Source organism: Somniosus microcephalus, chromosome 12, assembly GCF_052327205.1.
Source record: "Somniosus microcephalus isolate GS21.2 chromosome 12, FLI_Smic_1.0, whole genome shotgun sequence".
In the NCBI taxonomy this organism is placed as follows: domain Eukaryota; kingdom Metazoa; phylum Chordata; class Chondrichthyes; order Squaliformes; family Somniosidae; genus Somniosus; species Somniosus microcephalus.
Window position 1 is genome coordinate 7,118,278 of NC_140998.1, and position 19,975 is coordinate 7,138,252.

General features: G+C 48.1%; 1 protein-coding gene across 5 annotated transcripts in view; it reads left to right on the forward strand.

Annotated features, from left to right (window-relative positions):
• The window catches only part of atg2b (autophagy related 2B), a 152,977-nt gene that overhangs the window by 36,962 nt on the left and 96,040 nt on the right, over nt 1-19,975 (forward strand). For 4 of the 5 annotated variants that reach the window (XR_015080165.1, XM_086002549.1, XM_086002553.1 and 1 more), the window contains exons 7-11: nt 596-692; nt 3,261-3,443; nt 8,101-8,255; nt 10,167-10,284; nt 11,755-12,016. Coding sequence is in view for 4 of the 5 variants with exons in the window: in XM_086002549.1 (XP_085858675.1) it covers nt 596-692; nt 3,261-3,443; nt 8,101-8,255; nt 10,167-10,284; nt 11,755-12,016 (815 nt within the window). In the remaining variant the exon portion in view is untranslated. The remainder of the gene's footprint in view (nt 1-595; nt 693-3,260; nt 3,444-8,100; nt 8,256-10,166; nt 10,285-11,754; nt 12,017-19,975) is intronic. The other variant, XM_086002550.1, reaches the window with a different exon arrangement.

Here is a 19,975-nt window from a genome sequence, read left to right on the forward strand (position 1 = left end):
TCTGTTGGCTTCAGTATCTCTGAGCTAGGGAGGTGAAAATAATCCAAGGTGACATGAATCAGTCATTCATGAAAGAAAGACTTATGAAATAATACTGAGCGGCCTACGGGTGGCGCTGTCCAGGGAGAGTATAAATACTCGGGCATGGGCCCAGCTTGTGCAGGACATTCTTAACAGGAACTAGTGAAGGACACAACTAGACCTCCATGTTGTAAAACAGTTGATTAAAGCTTTGTTTAACGCTTAGACCAAGTGCCTAGTAGTTTTCTTACGTCACAAGGTTCCTGCTCATGATTGTTATTCAATGACCCTAGTTTCTGTAGATGTTCTGAAAGGACAGGTTCTGACATGGTACTGATGGTCGAATCTCCTGCCAGCACTTGGTGTCTAGGATCACCTGTGGAAAAATCGCCTCTTGGGTGATGTACCTTGGGGCTCCTGACACCTGTAGACCTGCACCCCAGCAGGAGCCAGCACCTTCCAGGGGAGCAAAGCTGGGAAAACAAAGTGTGATTTCCACTCAGAAGAGATGAAGATCAATTTGATTGTTAAGTGCAGGAACGCTGTGATTTAACTGTGTTTCTCTCTCGCACAGCTGGACGTGGAGGGACAGATCGAGTCTGTCAATTTCTTCCTGTCTCCGCGACAGGTCCACCTCCTCCTGGACATGCTCAGCACCATTCTACTGCCAGGTCAGTCCTTGGGGGTTTTTTTTACCATTTGTATTTCGAATGTATTGATTTCTCTTCCTGCTTTGACCCACCCTTGATGTGTTAAACACCACAACATTGTTCTCGGGCCATCTGCTCTGTGACCAGCTGCCATCCAGTTGGCTTGGAGTTATCACGGGGTGACACTCGCGCTCTGCAGTTTTCTCTCTCTCTCCCTATGTGAGTCTCTTGCCTCTTCTCTGCCTTCCTCTGGTTGGTCAAAAGCATTATGGACACGTGCAGAACTGACCCATTTCCCCAAACCAACTGGTAAGCAAGCCTCAGGGGTGGAGTTTCTGTTGGCCTGATACGGGTTTAAACGCTGTGTCGCGGCGATCTGGAGCTGGAACCCTGGCTTATTCCCCCGCCAGCAGAGGCCACTTGTAGCACCCAACTGTTACACCAGGAGAAGGCCGCCAACTCAGCTCAGGCCTCTAAATGTTTGCAACTGTTTATTACGTTTTACTGCGCTTCCCTTAAGCCCACCAAAAAAGGGAAAACAGTTGGTTTATGTCAGCACAGTTGTTCTGAATATTTTTTTTAATTAGTTCTTGGGATGTGGATGTTGTTGGAATGGCCGGCATTTAATGCCCTGAACTGAGTCTCTTGTTAAGAGTCAACCCCGTTGGGTGTGGGACTGGAGTCACAGCTAGGCCCAGACCGGGTAAGGACGGCAGGTTTCCTTCCCTAAAGGACATTAGTGAACCAGTTGGGTTTTTAACCACAATCCGACAGCTTCATGGTCACTTTTAGAATCACAGAAGTTTACGGCTCAGAAGGAGGCCATTCGGCCCATCGTGTTCGTGCCGGCCGACAAAGAGCTACCCAGCCTAATCCCACTGTCCAGCTCTTGATCCATAGCCTTGTAGATTACGGCACTTCAAGTACATATTCAAGTACTTTTTAAATGCGATGAGATTTACTGATCCCAGCTTTTTATTTCCACATTTTTTTTTCAACGTTAATTCAAATTCTCAAACGGGCCATGATGGGATTTGAGCTCACGTTCTCTGGATTATTAGTCCAGTAACAGAACCGCTTCACTACCGTACCCGTGTAGATTATTTTTACATTTATATAAAACCCTTCATTCCGGTTCAGTTTGGAGAAACTGTCTTGCCAGTTGGATTTTGCTGCGTTGTTCCAAGTCAGGCTGGACAGCCGAGAGTAGCTCGAGCAAAGAATGCAGCACATGAGTTGCCTTCGAGAGGCTGATGATTGCAACAGCTGTAATTTGAGATGTTACTGTATCTGAACTTGGATGTTGCTGCTTTCTCAATTCCGTCATTAGCCAACTTTTGATGTGGGTGAAAGCTTCACAGAAGAGCTGGAAAGTACAACTTGGGAAATGCTAGAAGCCACCTTGTTACCATTGCAGCAAAACAGTCAGCTGATGAATCAATCCTCATTATTGGAATCTTTGGAATTCTCTACCCCAGAGGGCTGTGGAGGCTCAGTCGTTGAGTATATACAAGACAGAGATCGATAGATTTTTGGATATTAAGGGAATCGAGGAATATGGGGATAGGCCGGGAAAGTGGAGTTGAGGTCGAAGATCAGCCATGATCTTATTGAATGGCTTAAGGGGCCGTATGGCCGACCCCTGCTCCTATTTCTTATGTTCTTATTATCTTCAAGGCACTGTAGCTGCTGTGATTGACATGTTTCGGAACATAGTCCTGTACACGGAGGGTTGTTGGTGTCACAGAAAATAGTTTTGGCAGAGACCATTGTATCTTTTAAGGGAAAAAATGGATCAATATTTTAAACAGAGGAAGATACAGGGCTATGGAGAGTGAGAGCAGGGCAACCGGATTGCTTTTGCAAAGAGCCAGCACAGACAGGATGGCTCCGATAGCCTCCTTCTGTGCTGTAAACTTCTATGGTTCTGTGGTCAGCTTGGTTCAATAGGTCACACTCTCGTCTCTTGACCAAAGCTTGTGAGCTTGAAACCCACAGCAAAACCGAAGTTCATAATCTCGGCTGACACTCCAGTGCAGCACAAAGGGAGTGCTGCATTGTTCGAGATGCCATCCTTCAGATAAACCGAGGTCCCGTCTGCCTGGTCAGCTGGACATTAAAGATCCCATGGCAATCTTCTAAAAAGATAACGGATTTCTCTTAGTGTCCTGTCTCAACCAAACAACAACAACTTGTATTTATATAGCACCTTTAATGTAGTAAAGCGTCCCAAGGAGCGTCACAGGAGCGTTATCAAACAAAATTTGACACCGAGCCACATATTAGGACAAGTGATCAGTTGGTCAAAGAGTTTTAAGGAGCAACTTAAAGGAAGAGAGGGACGTAGAGAATTGGAGAGGTTTAGGGAGGGAATTTCAGAACTGAAGGCACGGCCACCAATGGTGGGGCGATGAAAATCGGGGATGCACAAGTGGCCAGAAGTGGAGGAGCACATTGATTTTGGAGGGTTGTAGGGCTGTACAACAGTACCAAAAGCAGACTGACTGGTGTTTCTTTTATCTTTAGTTAGTTGATGTGAATGGTCTGCTGAAGATGGAGCAATTATTTAGTTGTCTTTGGCTTGTTCAGGGTGCTCGGAGGCAACAGTCGCTCAATCGAAGAGCCGGAGGAATCGGCCGATGCAGCAGGAGGATCAATATCTGATTCAAATGGAACTCAACCGATACCTGCAGAAGGAGAAGTTGTCCCCTGGCATCTCGGCAGAACAGAGCTATTACGAGACCGAAACCGTTCGAACAACTTCAAGCCGCGGTATGGTACACACTCAAAAGCACAACTTCAAACCAAAACACGATTAATTTCACAAGCACAGCATCACGCTGAGAACTCGTACACATTCTTAAACGCAACATCATGCTGACATCTGGTACACTCAGACCCATCGCACTGACATCTGGTACACTCAAACCCATCGCACTGACATCTGGTACACTCAAACCCATCGCACTGACATCTGGTACAGTCAAACCCATCACACTGCCATCTGGTACACTCAAACCCATCACACTGACATCTGGTACACTCAAACCCATCACACTGACATCTGGTACACTCAAACCCATCGCACTGACATCTGGTACAGTCAAACCCATCACACTGACATCTGGTACAGTCAAACCCATCGCACTGACATCTGGTACAGTCAAACCCATCGCACTGACATCTGGTACACTCAAACCCATCGCACTGACATCTGGTACACTCAAACCCATCGCACTGACATCTGGTACACTCAAACCCATCACACTGACATCTGGTACACTCAAACCCATCACACTGACATCTGGTACAGTCAAACCCATCACACTGACATCTGGTACAGTCAAACCCATCGCACTGACATCTGGTACAGTCAAACCCATCGCACTGACATCTGGTACACTCAAACCCATCGCACTGACATCTGGTACACTCGAACCCATCGCACTGACATCTGGTACACTCTCAAACCCATCGCACTGACATCTGGTACACTCAAACCCATCACACTGACATCTGGTACACTCAAACCCATCGCACTGACATCTGGTACAGTCAAACCCATCACACTGCCATCTGGTACACTCAAACCCATCACACTGACATCTGGTACACTCAAACCCATCACACTGACATCTGGTACACTCAAACCCATCGCACTGACATCTGGTACAGTCAAACCCATCACACTGACATCTGGTACAGTCAAACCCATCGCACTGACATCTGGTACAGTCAAACCCATCGCACTGACATCTGGTACACTCAAACCCATCGCACTGACATCTGGTACACTCAAACCCATCGCACTGACATCTGGTACACTCAAACCCATCACACTGACATCTGGTACACTCAAACCCATCACACTGACATCTGGTACAGTCAAACCCATCACACTGACATCTGGTACAGTCAAACCCATCGCACTGACATCTGGTACAGTCAAACCCATCGCACTGACATCTGGTACACTCAAACCCATCGCACTGACATCTGGTACACTCGAACCCATCGCACTGACATCTGGTACACTCTCAAACCCATCGCACTGACATCTGGTACACTCTCAAACCCATCGCACTGACATCTGGTACACTCAAACCCATCGCACTGACATCTGGTACACTCAAACCCATCGCACTGACATCTGGTACACTCACAAACCCATCACGCTGACATCTGTTATCTACAAACAAACAGAACAGCTATGTAAAAGCAATCATCTCAACTGTTCAGTTAATCACTCCGGCCCGTTTCCGGTCTGGGAGCTAATGGTTGGGTTATTGGAGTTGACTTTTTTTTTTGCTTCTTGAGAATACCAGCCAGGTGCCATTGTGTCTTTGTGGTTGATGAGCGACAATCTCGAATGGATGGAAGAAGCTGAACTTTCGTGGCAGGGCATGGCCCACAGGATGTGGTTGGGGAACGGGGTTGATTGATAGCTAATTGCTCCGGCAGAGAAATACATTCTGCACCCTTGGGCTAGTTCAGCAGTTGTTCTGGTGTTTTGGAATTGAAGAGGTTGGGCGGGCGGGGGCGGGGGGGGGGTGCGGGGGGGAATCTCTGCCTCACCTGTAAGTTTGTGTTCCGACCACTTGGGCTAGTTCAGCAGTTGTTCTGGTGTTTTGGAGTTGAAGAGGTTGGGCGGGCGGGGGGGGGGGGGGGGGGAGGGAATCTCCGCCTCACCTGTAAGTTTGTGTTCCGACCACTTGGGCTAGTTCAGCAGTTGTTCTGGTGTTTTGGAGTTGAAGAGGTTGGGCGGGGGGGGAATCTCGGCCTCACCTGTAAGTTTGTGTTCCGACCACTGGCCCAACTTCAGTGTTTCTGGAAGAAAAGGGAGAGTTTAGGAGAATTTTTAAAAAATGTATTGAAGGATTGTTGGGACATGATTTGTCCGACCAGAAACAATGGTGGAAACAGAATCCATAATCGCTTTTAAAAGGAAAATGGATAAATATTGGAAAAATAACTTTTTTAAAGCAGTGTGAGGAAAGGGCAGAGGAAATGAGGCTAAGTGGATACTGGGTAACATAAGAACATAAGAATTAGGAGCAGGAGTCGGCCATACGGCCCCTCGAGCCTGCTCCGCCACACGGCCCCTCGAGCCTGCTCCGCCACACGGCCCCTCGAGCCTGCTCCGCCACACGGCCCCTCGAGCCTGCTCCGCCACACGGCCCCTCGAGCCTGCTCCGCCACACGGCCCCTCGAGCCTGCTCCGCCACACGGCCCCTCGAGCCTGCTCCGCCACACGGCCCCTCGAGCCTGCTCCGCCACACGGCCCCTCGAGCCTGCTCCGCCATTCAATAAGATCATGGCTGATCTTCGACCTCAACTCCACTTTCCCGCCCGATCCCCATATCCCTCGATTCCCTTAGAGCCCCAAAATCTTATCTATCTCAGCCTTGAATATACTCAAAGACTCAGCATCCACAGTCCTCTGGGGTAGAGAATTCCAAAGATTCACAACCCTCTGAGTGAAGAAATTCCTCCTCATCTCAGTCTTAAATGGCCTACCCCTTATCCTGAGACTATGTCCCCTAGTTCGAGACCATCCAGCCAGGGGGAAACAACCTCTCGGCATCTACCCTATCAATCCCCCTCAGAATCTTATGTTTCAATGAGATCACATCTCATTATTCTAAACTCTTCTTTAACTTTGGCAAGGCTGCATTTATTACCATTCCCTAGCTGCCCTAAGATGATGGTGGGCCTTCTCCTTAAACTGTGCAGTCCTTGTGGTGATGGGGCTTTCGGATGGTGTTAGCTAGGTCAATGCTAGTATTACCCATCTGATCAAAGTATTAAACGCTAATGGATCAAACCCATTAAACTTGAGGTGATGCTTCACGATAACTATTAAAGTGCAATCAGTTTGGTGCATGTTTCTGTACTTGATTACACTGAATTGCTTAGCAATTAAATGGCCTGTAAGATAAACATTTAGTACATTGGTTATACTTTCTTCCCATTCCACTTTGGTAGAAAAAACAGCAAGGCAGAGTATTTCCTAAATGGTGAAAGATTGGGGAATGCAGATACCCAAAGGGACCTGGGTGTCCTTGTACATGAGTCACTGAAAGTGAATGTGCAGGTGCAGCAAGCCATTAGGAAGGCAAATGGTATGCTGGCCTTCATTACAAGAGGATTTGAGTACAGGAGTAAAGAAGTCTTACTCCAATTATATAGGGCCTTGGTAAGACCGCACCTGGAGTACTGTGTACAATTTTAGTCTCCTTACCTAAGGAAGGATATACTTGCCATAGAGGGAGTGCAACGAAGGTTCACGAGATTGATTCCTGGGATGGCGGGACTGTTGTATGAGAAGAGATTGAGTAAACTAGCCCTGTATTCTCTTGAATTCAGAAGAATTAGAGGGGATCTCATTGAAGCATACAAAATTATTACAGGGCTTGATAGGGTGGATGCTGGGAGAATGTTTCCCTTGGCTGGGGAATCTAGAACCAGGGGCCACAGCCTCAGGATAAAGGGTAGGCCATTCAGGACTGTGATGAGAAGACATTTCTTCACACAGAGGGTGGTGAATCTTTGGAATTCTCTACCCCAGAGAGCTGTGGAGGCTCAGTCATTGGGCATATTCAAAACAGAAGTCGATAGATTTCTGACTAGTAAGGGCGTCAAGTGACATGGCGATAGTGCCGGTGAATGGAATTGAGACAGAAGATAAGCCATGATCTCATTGAATGGTGGAGCAGGCTCGAAGGGCCGAATGGCCTACTCCTGCTCCTAATTCTTATGTTCTTATTCCACTCTTTCTTTCTCTTCCCCCCCCCCCCCCCCCCCCCCACTATTCCAGGTGAGGGTTAATGGGTGTTGGTGCTCTTCAACGACTTGCTCTAACAGTTCTTCAGACCGTGTGCTCTGGAATTCCCTGCCTAAACCTCTCCGCCTCTCTACCTCTCTTTCCTCCTTTAAGGCGCTCCTTAAAACCTACCTCTTTGACCAAGCTTTTGGTCACCTGCCCTAATTTATCCTTATGCAGATCGGTGTCAATTTTTCTTGTCTTAAAATACTCCTGTGTAGCGCCTTGGACATTTTACTACGTTAAGGCGCTATATAAATACAAGCTTGTTGTTGTGAGTGCCAGCAGGCGATTCCACCGGTGGCATCACAGCCGAACCCTGACTGAACTCACCTGACATCCACACCCACTTTTCAGCAGGGATCACTGGATATCATTCAGGAGCAGAAACTGGGGCTGTTTACCTCCACTCTAATCCAGTGGTAGCCCCCCACCCCCTCCCCCAATCACTTCCTCCACCGCTGAGACAAGCTAACTCAACAAAGAGCAGGGAGGGGTCATTTTTTATCGCTACCACCAGCCCTCGTCCAACTATGTCGCTTGGCAAAATAAGTTGGGTGTTTAGTTCTGAGTGTACCTCATTACTGACCTGTTCATTTCTCACAGCAGAAGATGAGGTCTTCTTCTCAATGGCAGACATGGAAATGTCAAACAGCGTGGCATCTCTTCCACCCCTTGGACAACCAACTATTGATATGGAATTATCATTGAGCAGCACGCATGCCAACTCAGCAGGCAGCTCTCCGCAGAGTGCTACAGGGGTAAGTGAGAGAGAATATATGTGTCATGTTAATGCTTCTCTGATACCCATTATTCTATCCAAAGACACATGAAAAATAGCAGGCAGCAGTCAGTATATTACAAGGTCATAACCACGCTGAACTTGATCATCACAAAGTATATAATTTACCACACTCACTATGCATGTGGTCGTGCCGTGGTTATGTCCGGCCGTGGCGTGGTTATGGGCTAGCATCTTTGAGGTTGAGAGTTGAAATTCTGCTGTGACAAATTGTGAAATTGAATTCAATAAATCTGGTCATTTGTGGGCTGATACCAGGAAAATTGATGGCTTGTTGTTAAAAACCCAACTGGTTTATTAATGTGCTTCAGGGAAAGGAGGCTGCCGTCCTTCGCCAGTCTGGGTGATGGGTGACTCCAGTCCCACACTGTGATTGACTCTTGTAGTGGCCAAGCAAGCCGCTCCGCTCTAAAGAACTGCTGCAGAACATAATCATTAGAGAAATGTTGGCAAGATTCCTTACTGGATTTTTTAGTGACTATCTTATATTTATGGCCAATGTTCCCGTTAAGCACAGCTGTCTGGAGGTCCCCCACAGGCCGCTTGCCAGATTCACAATGGGAAAAATCACGCAGGAGTGGAAATTTGAATGCGCTGCACAGTCCACTGCACACCCCCCCCCCCCCCAAAAAAAAATTAGAGGGAACATTGTTTATGACCCTTAGTTTTGGTGTTCCCCACAAGTGGAAACATTCTCTCCGTGTACACTCTATCAAACCCTTTCATAATTTTAAAGACCTCTATTAGGTCACCGTTCAGCCTTCTCATTTCTAGAGAAAAGAGCCCCAGCCTGTTCAATGTATAACCTCTCAGTCCTGGTATCATCCGAGTAAACCTTTTTTGCACTTTTTCCTGTGCATCTATATCCTTTTTAATAATATGGAGACCAGAACTGTGCACGGTACTCCGTGTAGTCTAACCGAGGTCCTATATAAGTTTAACGTTACATCTCTGATTTACAATTCTACCCCTCTAGAAATGAACCCCAGTGCTCGGTTTGCTTTGTTTATGTAATTAAATGCGGCCTTGTCAGCATCACTGCGGTACAGAGGGACCTGGGGGTCCTCATACATGAAACACAAAGTTAGCATGCAGGTACAGCAAGTAATTAGGAAGGCAAATGGAATGTTGGCCTTTATTGCAAAGGGAATGGAGTATAAAAACAGGGAAGTCCTGTTACAACTGTACAGGGCGTTGGTGAGACCACACCTGGAGTACTGTGTACAGTTTTGGTCTCCTTATTTAGGGAAGGATGTACTTGCATTGGAGGCAGTTCAGAGAAGGTTCAATAGCAAAATACTGCGGATGCTTCACTTGGTTGATTCCGGAGATGAAGGGGTTGACTTATGAAGAAAGGTTGAGCAGGTTGGGCCTATACTCATTGGAGTTTAGAAGAATGAGAGGGGATCTTATTGAAACATATAAGATTCTGAGGGGGCTCGACAGGGTGGATGCTGAGAGGATGTTTCCCCTCGTGGGGGAATCTAGAACGAGGGGGCATAGTTTCAGAATAAGGGGGCACCCATTTAAGACGGAGATGAGGAGGAATTCCTTCTCGGAAGGTCGTGAATCTTTGGAATTCTCTTCCCCAGAGAGCTGTGGAGGCTGGGTCATTGAATATATTTAAGGTGGAGATAGACAGATTTTTGAACGATAAGGGAGTCGAGGGTTATGGGGAGTTGGCAGGGAAGTGGAGTTGAGGCCAAGATCAGATCAGCCTTGATCTTATTGAATGGCGGAGCAGGCTCGAGGGGCCGAATGGCCTACTCCTGCTCCTATTTCTTATGTTCTCATGTCACCTACGTCCTGGGATACTCTGAGAATGACACAAAACTAACATAAATAAAATGAATCTTTCCCCTTGTTTTAGTTTTCCACATCGTGGGATGATTACCTGGATCGCTCTGGACAAGGGGGCCGAGTGATACGGGAGCCGGCGTTTAATTCCAAAGAGTTGCCAATAATACAGCGACCTCTCCGGCCAAGCAGTAAGTTGCAGAATGCACTGTTGTGTACTGTTCAATGGAAGCTGGGTGCTGAGACAGGCTTGTGACGCCCATCAAAGCAAGTGCCAAATGTAAACTGTAATGAGCGAGTGTCGATGAGCAAGACTTATTCTGGTTGAGGATAGCAGCTAAATGCGATTATCCGACACCTACCCCCTCCACGCGAGGCTGGCGGCTTAATTTGTTCTGACTAACTTTCAGCGGGGTTCAGTCTGCTGAGGGGGCTCGGGAGTTTACTGCGCCAGCTGAGGTTTTCCACCCAGAAGGTCATTGTGCCGTGGAATAAATGACCAGCGAAGGACATTGAAGTGAACGGTTCACATGCTGTGTGGAGGATGGCCTGGGTGAGCAGCCACGGCCCTTCATGTGTTGAATCGATGCCAAGTCTTTCCCCGCAGGGATGGACAGATAATCGGAGGGAATTTGTCCTTGGGAGGCTCGTGTGCTCCTCCCAGTGGCCGGCGTTGGCCGGAGATGTGGGAAGAGGCGTAGGTAGTTCCGTGGTGTTAAAAATGAAGAGTGGAAGGAGTGAATTTCAGTTTGTAAACAGCACAGGCCTTGGAGCAGCTCAAATACAGCCTCTCTCTCTCTCTCTCTCTCACACACACACACACACACACACACACACACACACACACACACACACACACCCCGCCCCCTGTCTGGTTGGGAGAGGTTGGGTGGTGGGCAGGACTGAGGAGGTGAGGAGCTCCGCAGTTTGGAGGTCCTGGGAAAGACTGAGTGCGATGGGTCTTGGTTTCAATGGAGTGAGTGTGCAGGGAGCAGGACAGTGTGTAGGACAAGGGGGGAGGGTGGGGTGGGGAGCAGTAACAAAAGAGGAAAGTTCATTGGGTGAAGAAAGGTTGAGCAGGTTGGGCCTATACTCATTGGAGTTTAGAAGAATGAGAGGGGATCTTACTGAAACATATAAGATTCTGAAGGGGCTTGACAGGGTGGATGCAGAGAGGATGTTTCTCCTCGTGGGGGAATCTAGAACCAGGGGGCATAATTTCAGAATAAGGGGCACCCTTTTAAATTGTAATTGAGGAAGAATTTCTTCTCTGAGGGTTGTGAATCTTTGGAATTCTCTTCCCCAGAGAGCTGTGGCGGCTGGGTCATTGAATATATTTAAGGTGGAGATAGACAGATTTTTGAACGATAAGGGAGTCGAGGGTTATGGGGAGTGGGCAGGGAAGTGGAGTTGAGGCCAAGATCAGATCAGCCTTGATCTTATTGAATGGCGGAGCAGGCTCGAGGGGCCAAATGACCGACTCCTGCTCCTACGTCTTATGTTATGTTCTTACGAGTGATTGTAGTATCGATAAAATAGAGAGACAAGAAAAGGTGGAGGCTTGAGGTAAATTGAGAAAGAGATGAGCTTTTTTCTTGTATGTTTTTCACAGTATTAATTTACAGTAATTACCTGTAAAGTTTCCCCTCCTTATCTTTCAGGTCTCGCTTCCAAGTCACACCCCATCGATGAATCCAGACCCGAGGTTGTTATCCGGCTGGCAATCGGCAGTCTTTCTGTGTCCGTGCTGCACATCGATCCACTGCCACCACCCGAGAGCCCGTTGCACCTTGACCCCCTGACCAAGATGGCCTCCCATTTCTTTGAGCAGTTGAAGACCCTCGATCTGTCTCGGTTCCCAGCGAGGGATTTCCATGAGCTCCGACCCAAGTTTGCTGCGGCTTGTCCCCATGACCACCTCTGGTAAGTGCAGCATTGCGTGGTTTTCTGCGCTCCGTCCTGTATCTGCCCGGCACTGCCTCTAGAAAATTGCATCAATTCTGATAGCTCAATAATCCAATCCACCCAAACAGAATCTGTTTCTTTCATTTTAAAGATCTCGGCTATATCCCCTCATAGTCTACATTTTTCCAGTGAAATCTAGCCCTAGTTCCCCAAGCCTTTCCTGATAATGAATAGCCTGAAGACTTGCTATACTTTTAGTGGCCATCCTCTGGAACTTCTCCAGAGCCTCGGTATACCCCACCATATGAGGGGTTCAAAACTGGGCACAATATTCTAGATTGGAATTCAGACGGAGCAGCAATGTGATGCTTAAGAGCATAAGAAATAAGAGCAGAAGTAGGCCATATGGCCCCTCGAGCCTGCTCCGCCATTCAATAAGATCATGGCTGATCATCGACCTCAACTCCACTTTCCCGCCCGATCGCCATATCCCTTGATTCCCCGAGAGTCCAAAAATCGATCTGTCTCGGCCTTGAATATACTCAAAGACTCAGCATTCACAGCCCTCTGGGGCAGAGAATTCCAAAGATTCACAACTCTGAGTGAAGAAATTCCTCCTCATCTCAGTCTTAAATGGCCGACCCTTTATCCTGAGACTATGCCCCCTAGTTCTAAACACTCCAGACAAGAGAAACAGCCCCTCAGCATCATCTTCGAAGGGAGGATCAGGATTAGTTGGGAGCCGCAGGCATTGGCAGCCCGCCCCCAGATATGTAAATGATTCTGTGCCCAGGATTTGGATTTTGGGGTGGGGGTGGTGTTTCTAGTAGTGGGCTAGGGTGGCTGTGTGTCTTCCCTGATGCACTTACAGCAATACAGCGGTGCCCCAGTTATTTCGGGACTACTGTCTCCTTCGAGGCTCAGACACTGACCTCTGGAGTTAGTCAAGTGCTACAACCTTGTCAGTTGTGGAAACCTTCCTCCTCGCCTTCGTTACCTCCAGACTCGACTATTCCAATGGCCAGCGTCCCATCTTCCACCCTCAATCCTGTGCTCGCTGACTACATTGGCTCTCGGTCCGGCAACGCCTCCATTTTACAATTCTCATCCTCGTGTTCAAATCCCTCCATGGCCTCGCACCCCTCCCTATCTCTGTAACCTCCTCCAGCCCCACAACCCTCCCTATCTCTGTAACCTCCTCCAGCCCCACAACCCTCCCTATCTCTGTAACCTCCTCCAGCCCCACAACCCTCCCTATCTCTCTAACCTCCTCCAGCCCTACAACCCTCCCTATCTCTGTAACCTCCTCCAGCCCCACAACACTCCCTATCTCTGTAACCTCCTCCAGCCCTACAACCCTCCCTATCTCTGTAACCTCCTCCAGCCCTACAACCCTCCCTATCTCTGTAACCTCTTCTAGCCCTACAACCTTCCCTGTCTCTGCAATCTCCTCCAGCCCCTACAACCCTTCCTATCTCTGTAACCTCCTCCAGCACTACAACCCTCCCTATCTCTGTAAACTCTTCCAGCCCCAACAACCCTCCCCGTCTCTGTAACCTCCTCCAGCCCCACAACCCTTCCTATCTCTGTAACCTCCTCCAGCCCCACAACCCTCCCTATCTCTGTAACCTCCTCCAGCCCCACAACCCTTCCTATCTCTGTAACCTCCTCCAGCCCCACAACCCTCCCTATCTCTGTAACCTCCTCCAGCCCTACAACCCTCCCTATCTCTGTAACCTCCTCCAGCCCCACAACCCTCCCTATCTCTGTAACCTCCTCCAGCCTTACAACCCTCCCTATCTCTGTAACCTCCTCCAGCCCCACAACCCTCCCTATCTCTGTAACCTCCTCCAGCCCCACAACCCTCCCTATTTCTGTAACCTCCTCCAGCCCCACAACCCTTCCTATCTCTGTAACCTCCTCCAGCCCTACAACCCTCCCTATCTCTGTAACCTCTTCCAGCCCCAACAACCCTCCCTGTCTCTGCAATCTCCTCCAGCCCTACAACCCTCCCTGTCTCTGTAACCTCCTCCAGCCCCACAACCCTCCCTATCTCTGTAACCTCTTCCAGCCCCAACAACCCTCCCTGTCTCTGTAACCTCCTCCAGCCCTACAACCCTTCCTATCTCTGTAACCTCCTCCAGCCCTACAACCCTCCCTATCTCTATAACCTCCTCCAGCCCTACAACCCTTCCTATCTCTGTAACCTCCTCCAGCCCTACAACCCTTCCTATCTCTGTAACCTCCTCCAGCCCCACAACCCTCCCTATCTCTGTAACCTCCTCCAGCCCTACAACCCTCCCTATCTCTGTAACCTCCTCCAGCCCTACAACCCTTCCAATCTCTGTAACCTCCTCCAGCCCCACAACCCTCCCTATCTCTGTAACCTCCTCCAGCCCCACAACCTTCCCTGTCTCTGTAACCTCCTCCAGCCCTACAACCCTCCCTATCTCTGTAACCTCCTCCAGCCCTACAACCCTTCCTATCTCTGTAACCTCCTCCAGCCCTACAACCCTTCCTATCTCTGTAACCTCCTCCAGCCCTACAACCCTTCCTATCTCTGTAACCTCCTCCAGCCCCACAACCCTCCCTATCTCTAACCTCCTCCAGCCCCACAACCCTTCCTGTGGTGTATGTGCCTTTAAGAGCAATTATGGTGTAATGTGCCTTTAAGAGCCCCAGGTGTGCGTAATGCCGGTAATTGCCACTTGGGCTATATAAGCCTGTGTATTGTGTATATCCTTTAGAAACCCCCCCCCAGACTTGCTTAGTAAATACCTATGAACCAACTCCTGTCTTCAGTGTCTTTATCTACACACGGACACTACAGTGGCGACGAAGTGGAAACGGACTTACCTGCAATTCGGCAGCACCTCAAGGACATCGATTCCTCCAGCGTCCAGAAGACTCAAGGAAGTAAGAGAAACTGTGGTTTCACCAGCTGGCCAAGCTGGTGACAGGTACTGCGCTAATCCTTCCTGGGCGTCAGGCTGGAGCTCCAGCGGCGGGCTCTACAGCTGAGACAGGCAGCGAAATCGGAGGCAAGCAATAACGGACTGGGAGGGTGCACTCGAGAGACGGCCGGCGCGGCAAGCAGGTCAGCGTTTAGACCTCCGTCGGGAACGAGTCTCCAACAGTGAATAAACGGAAACCACAGTAAAACAGCGTTGTTATCGGTAGCAGCGGCGGGAAAGCGCGGGAAGCGCCATATCGTTGCTACAGAGAGAAGAAAAAAAAAGCACGGGATGCGCCATATCTTTTCTGAAATGCCTAAATCTGGTAATATTGAGGCTTTTGATGGCGAAATAGAAGATTGGACCACATACGTGGAAAGAGTAGAGGTTTATTGCACTGCAAATGGAATAACAGATGGAAAAAAAAGCTTCAGTACTTCTGAACTTAATGGGCGCGAAGACATACGGGCTGTTACGAAATTTAATCACTCCAGCCAAACCAAAGGACAAGACTTTTAAAGAAATTGTTGATACCCTGCAGGAGCATTTAAACCCAACACCGCTGCTGATAGCGGAACGATTCAAGTTCTTCAAGAGAAATCAACACAAGAATGATAGTAACGCTGATTACCTAACCGAATTAAGAAAGCTATCAAAGTACTGCCAATTCGGAGCAGGACTATCGGATTATCTTCGAGACAAATTTGTTTGCGGTCTCTTAAGTGAAGGAACACAAAAAAGACTGCTTTCTGAAAAAGATTTAACATTGGACAAAGCTTTCAGTATGGCTGTATCATACGAAGCAGCAGCAAAAGGAGCTGCAGAGATACAACAAGAGACACAGGACTTCGGCACCCATAAAATGACACAGGAGTTCGGAAGATGTTATCGCTGCGGCAGATCCACCCATAACCAGAGGGACTGCTGGTTCAAGGGCAAAGCATGCAGGCAATGTGGTAAGATTGGACACATTGCACGGGTATGCCAATCTGGACAAAATAAATCCACTGACAGAAAACAAAAAATCAATAAAGAAAAGTACAGGAAGGTACAAATGATGACGGACAATAGCTCCGAAGACCAGAATAGCGATAGCGACTCCGGAAACAAGAGACTAAGCTGTCTCAAATTACATAATGTACTTGCCAAAGAGGATTACCAAACCATTTGGGTTACCCTCACAATAGCAGGGTCCCCAGTTAAAATGGAGCTAGATACAGGATCAGCTCTAACCGTAATAAATCGACGAGATTACGAGAGGCTATTTTCGCATATACCTCTAAAAGACACATCCATTATCTTAAAAACATATACGGGGCAGAAAGTCTACCCCAAAGGAAAAATAAGGGTGCCTGTGGTATACAACGGCAAAGAAATACAAAAGTTGTATTTATACATTCTACAAGATAGTGGTCCACCGTTGTTGGGACGTGAATGGATAAGGAAGATACGTTTAGACTGGCACTCCATTCAGGCACTGACGGTGACCAGTAAGGAAAAAAACAATGATGACATCATACCTGAACGATTAAAAGACATCTTGGCCAACGCCAAAGAAGTGTTTCAAGAGAAACTAGGAACCTTGAAAGGCATCACCGCCTCAATAAAAGTGGAAGATACAGCAATTCCAAAAATTTTTAAGGCAAGACCGGTGCCATACGCAATACGTCCGGCAGTCGAGGCAGAGCTGAAGAATTTGGAAAAGGCAGGCGTATTATCCAAAATAGATTGGAGCGAATGGGCAACACCCATCGTTCCAGTCATGAAAAAAACATTGAAAAATAACTCTGAGGAACAGAAAAAAATTCGCATCTTTGGGGACTTTAAGGTGACTGTAAACCCGGTCCTTCACACGGTACAGTATCCTCTTCCGAGGATAGAAGATATTTTCGCCTCACTATCCGGAGGGAAACGTTTCACAAAAATTGACTTGGCACAGGCATATCTACAGATGGAGGTTGAGGAGACCTCTAAAAAGTATCTCACAATAAACACACACAAAGGCCTGTACCAGTACAATCGACTGGTTTTTGGAATAGCATCAGCTCCAGCTATCTGGCAAAGAGCTATGGAGCAAGTCCTGCAAGGGATTCCGGGGACTCAATGCTACCTAGACGACATCCTTATAACAGGAGAAAACGACAATGAGCACCTTGCCAATTTGGAGCAGGTGCTCACTAGGCTGAAAGAACGGGGCCTACGAGCAAATCGCCCCAAGTGCGAATTTTTCCAAAATCAGATATCATATTGTGGCCACATAATTAATAAGGAAGGGTTGCATAAGTCACCTGAAAAAATTGAAGCAGTTATAAAAGCCCCAGCACCTGAAAATGTTTCACAATTAAGGTCATTCCTGGGATTAATAAATTACTATCATAAATTTTTACCGAACTTATCAACTATTCTACACCCTCATAATGATCTTCTACAGACAGGAGTGATTTGGAAATGGAACGAAGACTGTAAACGTGCCTTCCATAAATGTAAAGACTTAATCACATCCGAGAAAATTTTGGCTCATTACAACCCATCACTACCAATCAGACTGGCATGCGATGCATCCCCTTACGGCATAGGAGCGGTATTGTCCCATAGATTCCCTGATGGCTCGGAACGGCCGATAGCTTTTGCGTCACGCTCATTGAACTCAGCTGAGCGTAACTATGCCCAGATAGACAGGGAAGCACTCAGCCTGGTATGGGGAGTGAAGAAATTCAACCATTACCTACACGGACAAAAATTTACCTTGCTGACTGACCATCAACCCCTCATCTCCATATTCAACCCTAAAAAAGGTGTCCCCATTATGACGGCACAAAGGCTACAGAGGTGGTCCCTTTTTCTAGGGGCACACCAATACAACATTGAATACAAAGGGTCAAAACAGCATGGGAATGCTGACGGTTTATCACGCCTACCGTTGCCAACGATAGAAGAGGCACCTACAGTAGACCCAGTAGAGATATTCCACTCTACCATAGTGGAATGTCTACCGGTGACAAATTCTGCCATTGAAAGGGAGACAAGAAATGACCCTACTCTCTCACGGGTCTACGATTTAACAGTGAAGGGATGGCCAGCACATGGCGAACCACTGTTGCCAGCATTCTCGCAAAGAAGAGAACAGCTGTCAGTGTGCCGAGGAACCTTGATGTGTGGATCCAGAGTGGTGATTCCACCCAAACTCCAGGATAAAGTGCTAAAGGAGCTTCACGAGGGGCATCTGGGTGGAGTGAAAATGAAGAACCTAGCTAGGGCGTTTGTATGGTGGCCAGGTATCGATGGAGACATCGAAGACATGACCAAGAGCTGCCTAGGATGCCAGAAGGTCCAAAATGCTCCGCCACAGGCCCCTCTACATCCATGGGAGTGGCCCTCATCTCCCTGGCAAAGGGTGCACATCGACTTTGCTGGTCCATTTATGGACTCAATGTTCTTAATCGCAGTTGATGCACACTTCAAGTGGCCGGAGGTAATAAAGATGTCCTCCACCACCACGGAAAAAACCATCACAGTATTAAGGACCATATTTGCCAGGAATGGGCTGCCGGAGCAGATATGTTCTGATAATGGACCGCAATTTGTGTCCGAAGAATTCAGAAAGTTCTTAAAGAACAATGGGGTAAAGCACTACACGTCCGCCCCATACCATCCCGCCACCAATGGATTGGCTGAAAGGTTTGTCCAGACCTTCAAGAAGGCCATGGGTAATGAAGACATAAAACTTCAGCACAAGGTGGATAACTTCTTATTTGCATATAGGAATGGAACGCATATGGTTACTAACCAAACTCCCGCCATGATGCTCTACAATGGAAACCTAAGATGCCGGCTGGATTTGGTCAAGCCCAACATCCGAAGGGACGTGGAGAACCGGCAGTTTCAGGGCATGAATGAAAGGCCAACTAGGGCCTTCCAGATAGGCCAACCGGTTTTGGCCCGGGACTACCGTACCGAGAAATGGCAGCCTGGAACTATCTGCACACGATTAGGACCACTGATGTATACCGTGGACATCGGAGACAGCATAATAAGGCGCCATGCTGACCAAATCATCAAGTCATCCGAAAAGGGACAACCTACACCACCACTCTATACATCTAACGATGAAGTAGAGATACCCATATCTACCTCCGATCCGGTGATACTGGAGCCCGATGAACCCGACACTGGCCTTCAAGCCGAATCAGCCTTGCCAGAAGAACCTACTACACCACCAGAAACTACTACACCCCCGAGGCGTTATCCGGACCGAGTCAGGAAGCCTCCTGAGAGACTAACTTATAATTAATTAATACAGCAATGTATATTATTTTGCATATAACATGTAATTAATAATTACTTAAAATATGATGTACTAGTTAGCTAGAAGGGGAGGAATTGTGGTGTATGTGCCTTTAAGAGCCCCAGGTGTGCGTAATGCCGGTAATTGCCACTTGGGCTATATAAGCCTGTGTATTGTGTATATCCTTTAGAAACCCCCCCCCCCCCCCCCCCAGACTTGCTTAGTAAATACCTATGAACCAACTCCTGTCTTCAGTGTCTTTATCTACACACGGACACTACACTTCCTATCTCTGTAACCTCCTCCAGCCCCACAACCCTCCCTATCTCTGTAACCTCCTCCAGCCCCACAACCCTCCCTATCTCTGTAACCTCCTCCAGCCCCACAACCCTCCCTATCTCTGTAACCAACTCCAGCCCTACAACCCTCCCTATCTCTGTAACCTCCTCCAGCCCTACAACCCCCCCTGTCTCTGTAACCTCCTCCAGCCCTACAACCCTCCCTATCTCTGTAACCTCTTCCAGCCCCAACAACCCTCCCTGTCTCTAACCTCCTCCAGCCCTACAACCCTTCCTATCTCTGTAACCTCCTCCAGCCCTACAACCCTTCCTATCTCTGTAACCTCCTCCAGCCCTACAACCCTCCCTATCTCTATAACCTCCTCCAGCCCTACAACCCTTCCTATCTCTGTAACCTCCTCCAGCCCCACAACCCTCCCTATCTCTGTAACCTCCTCCA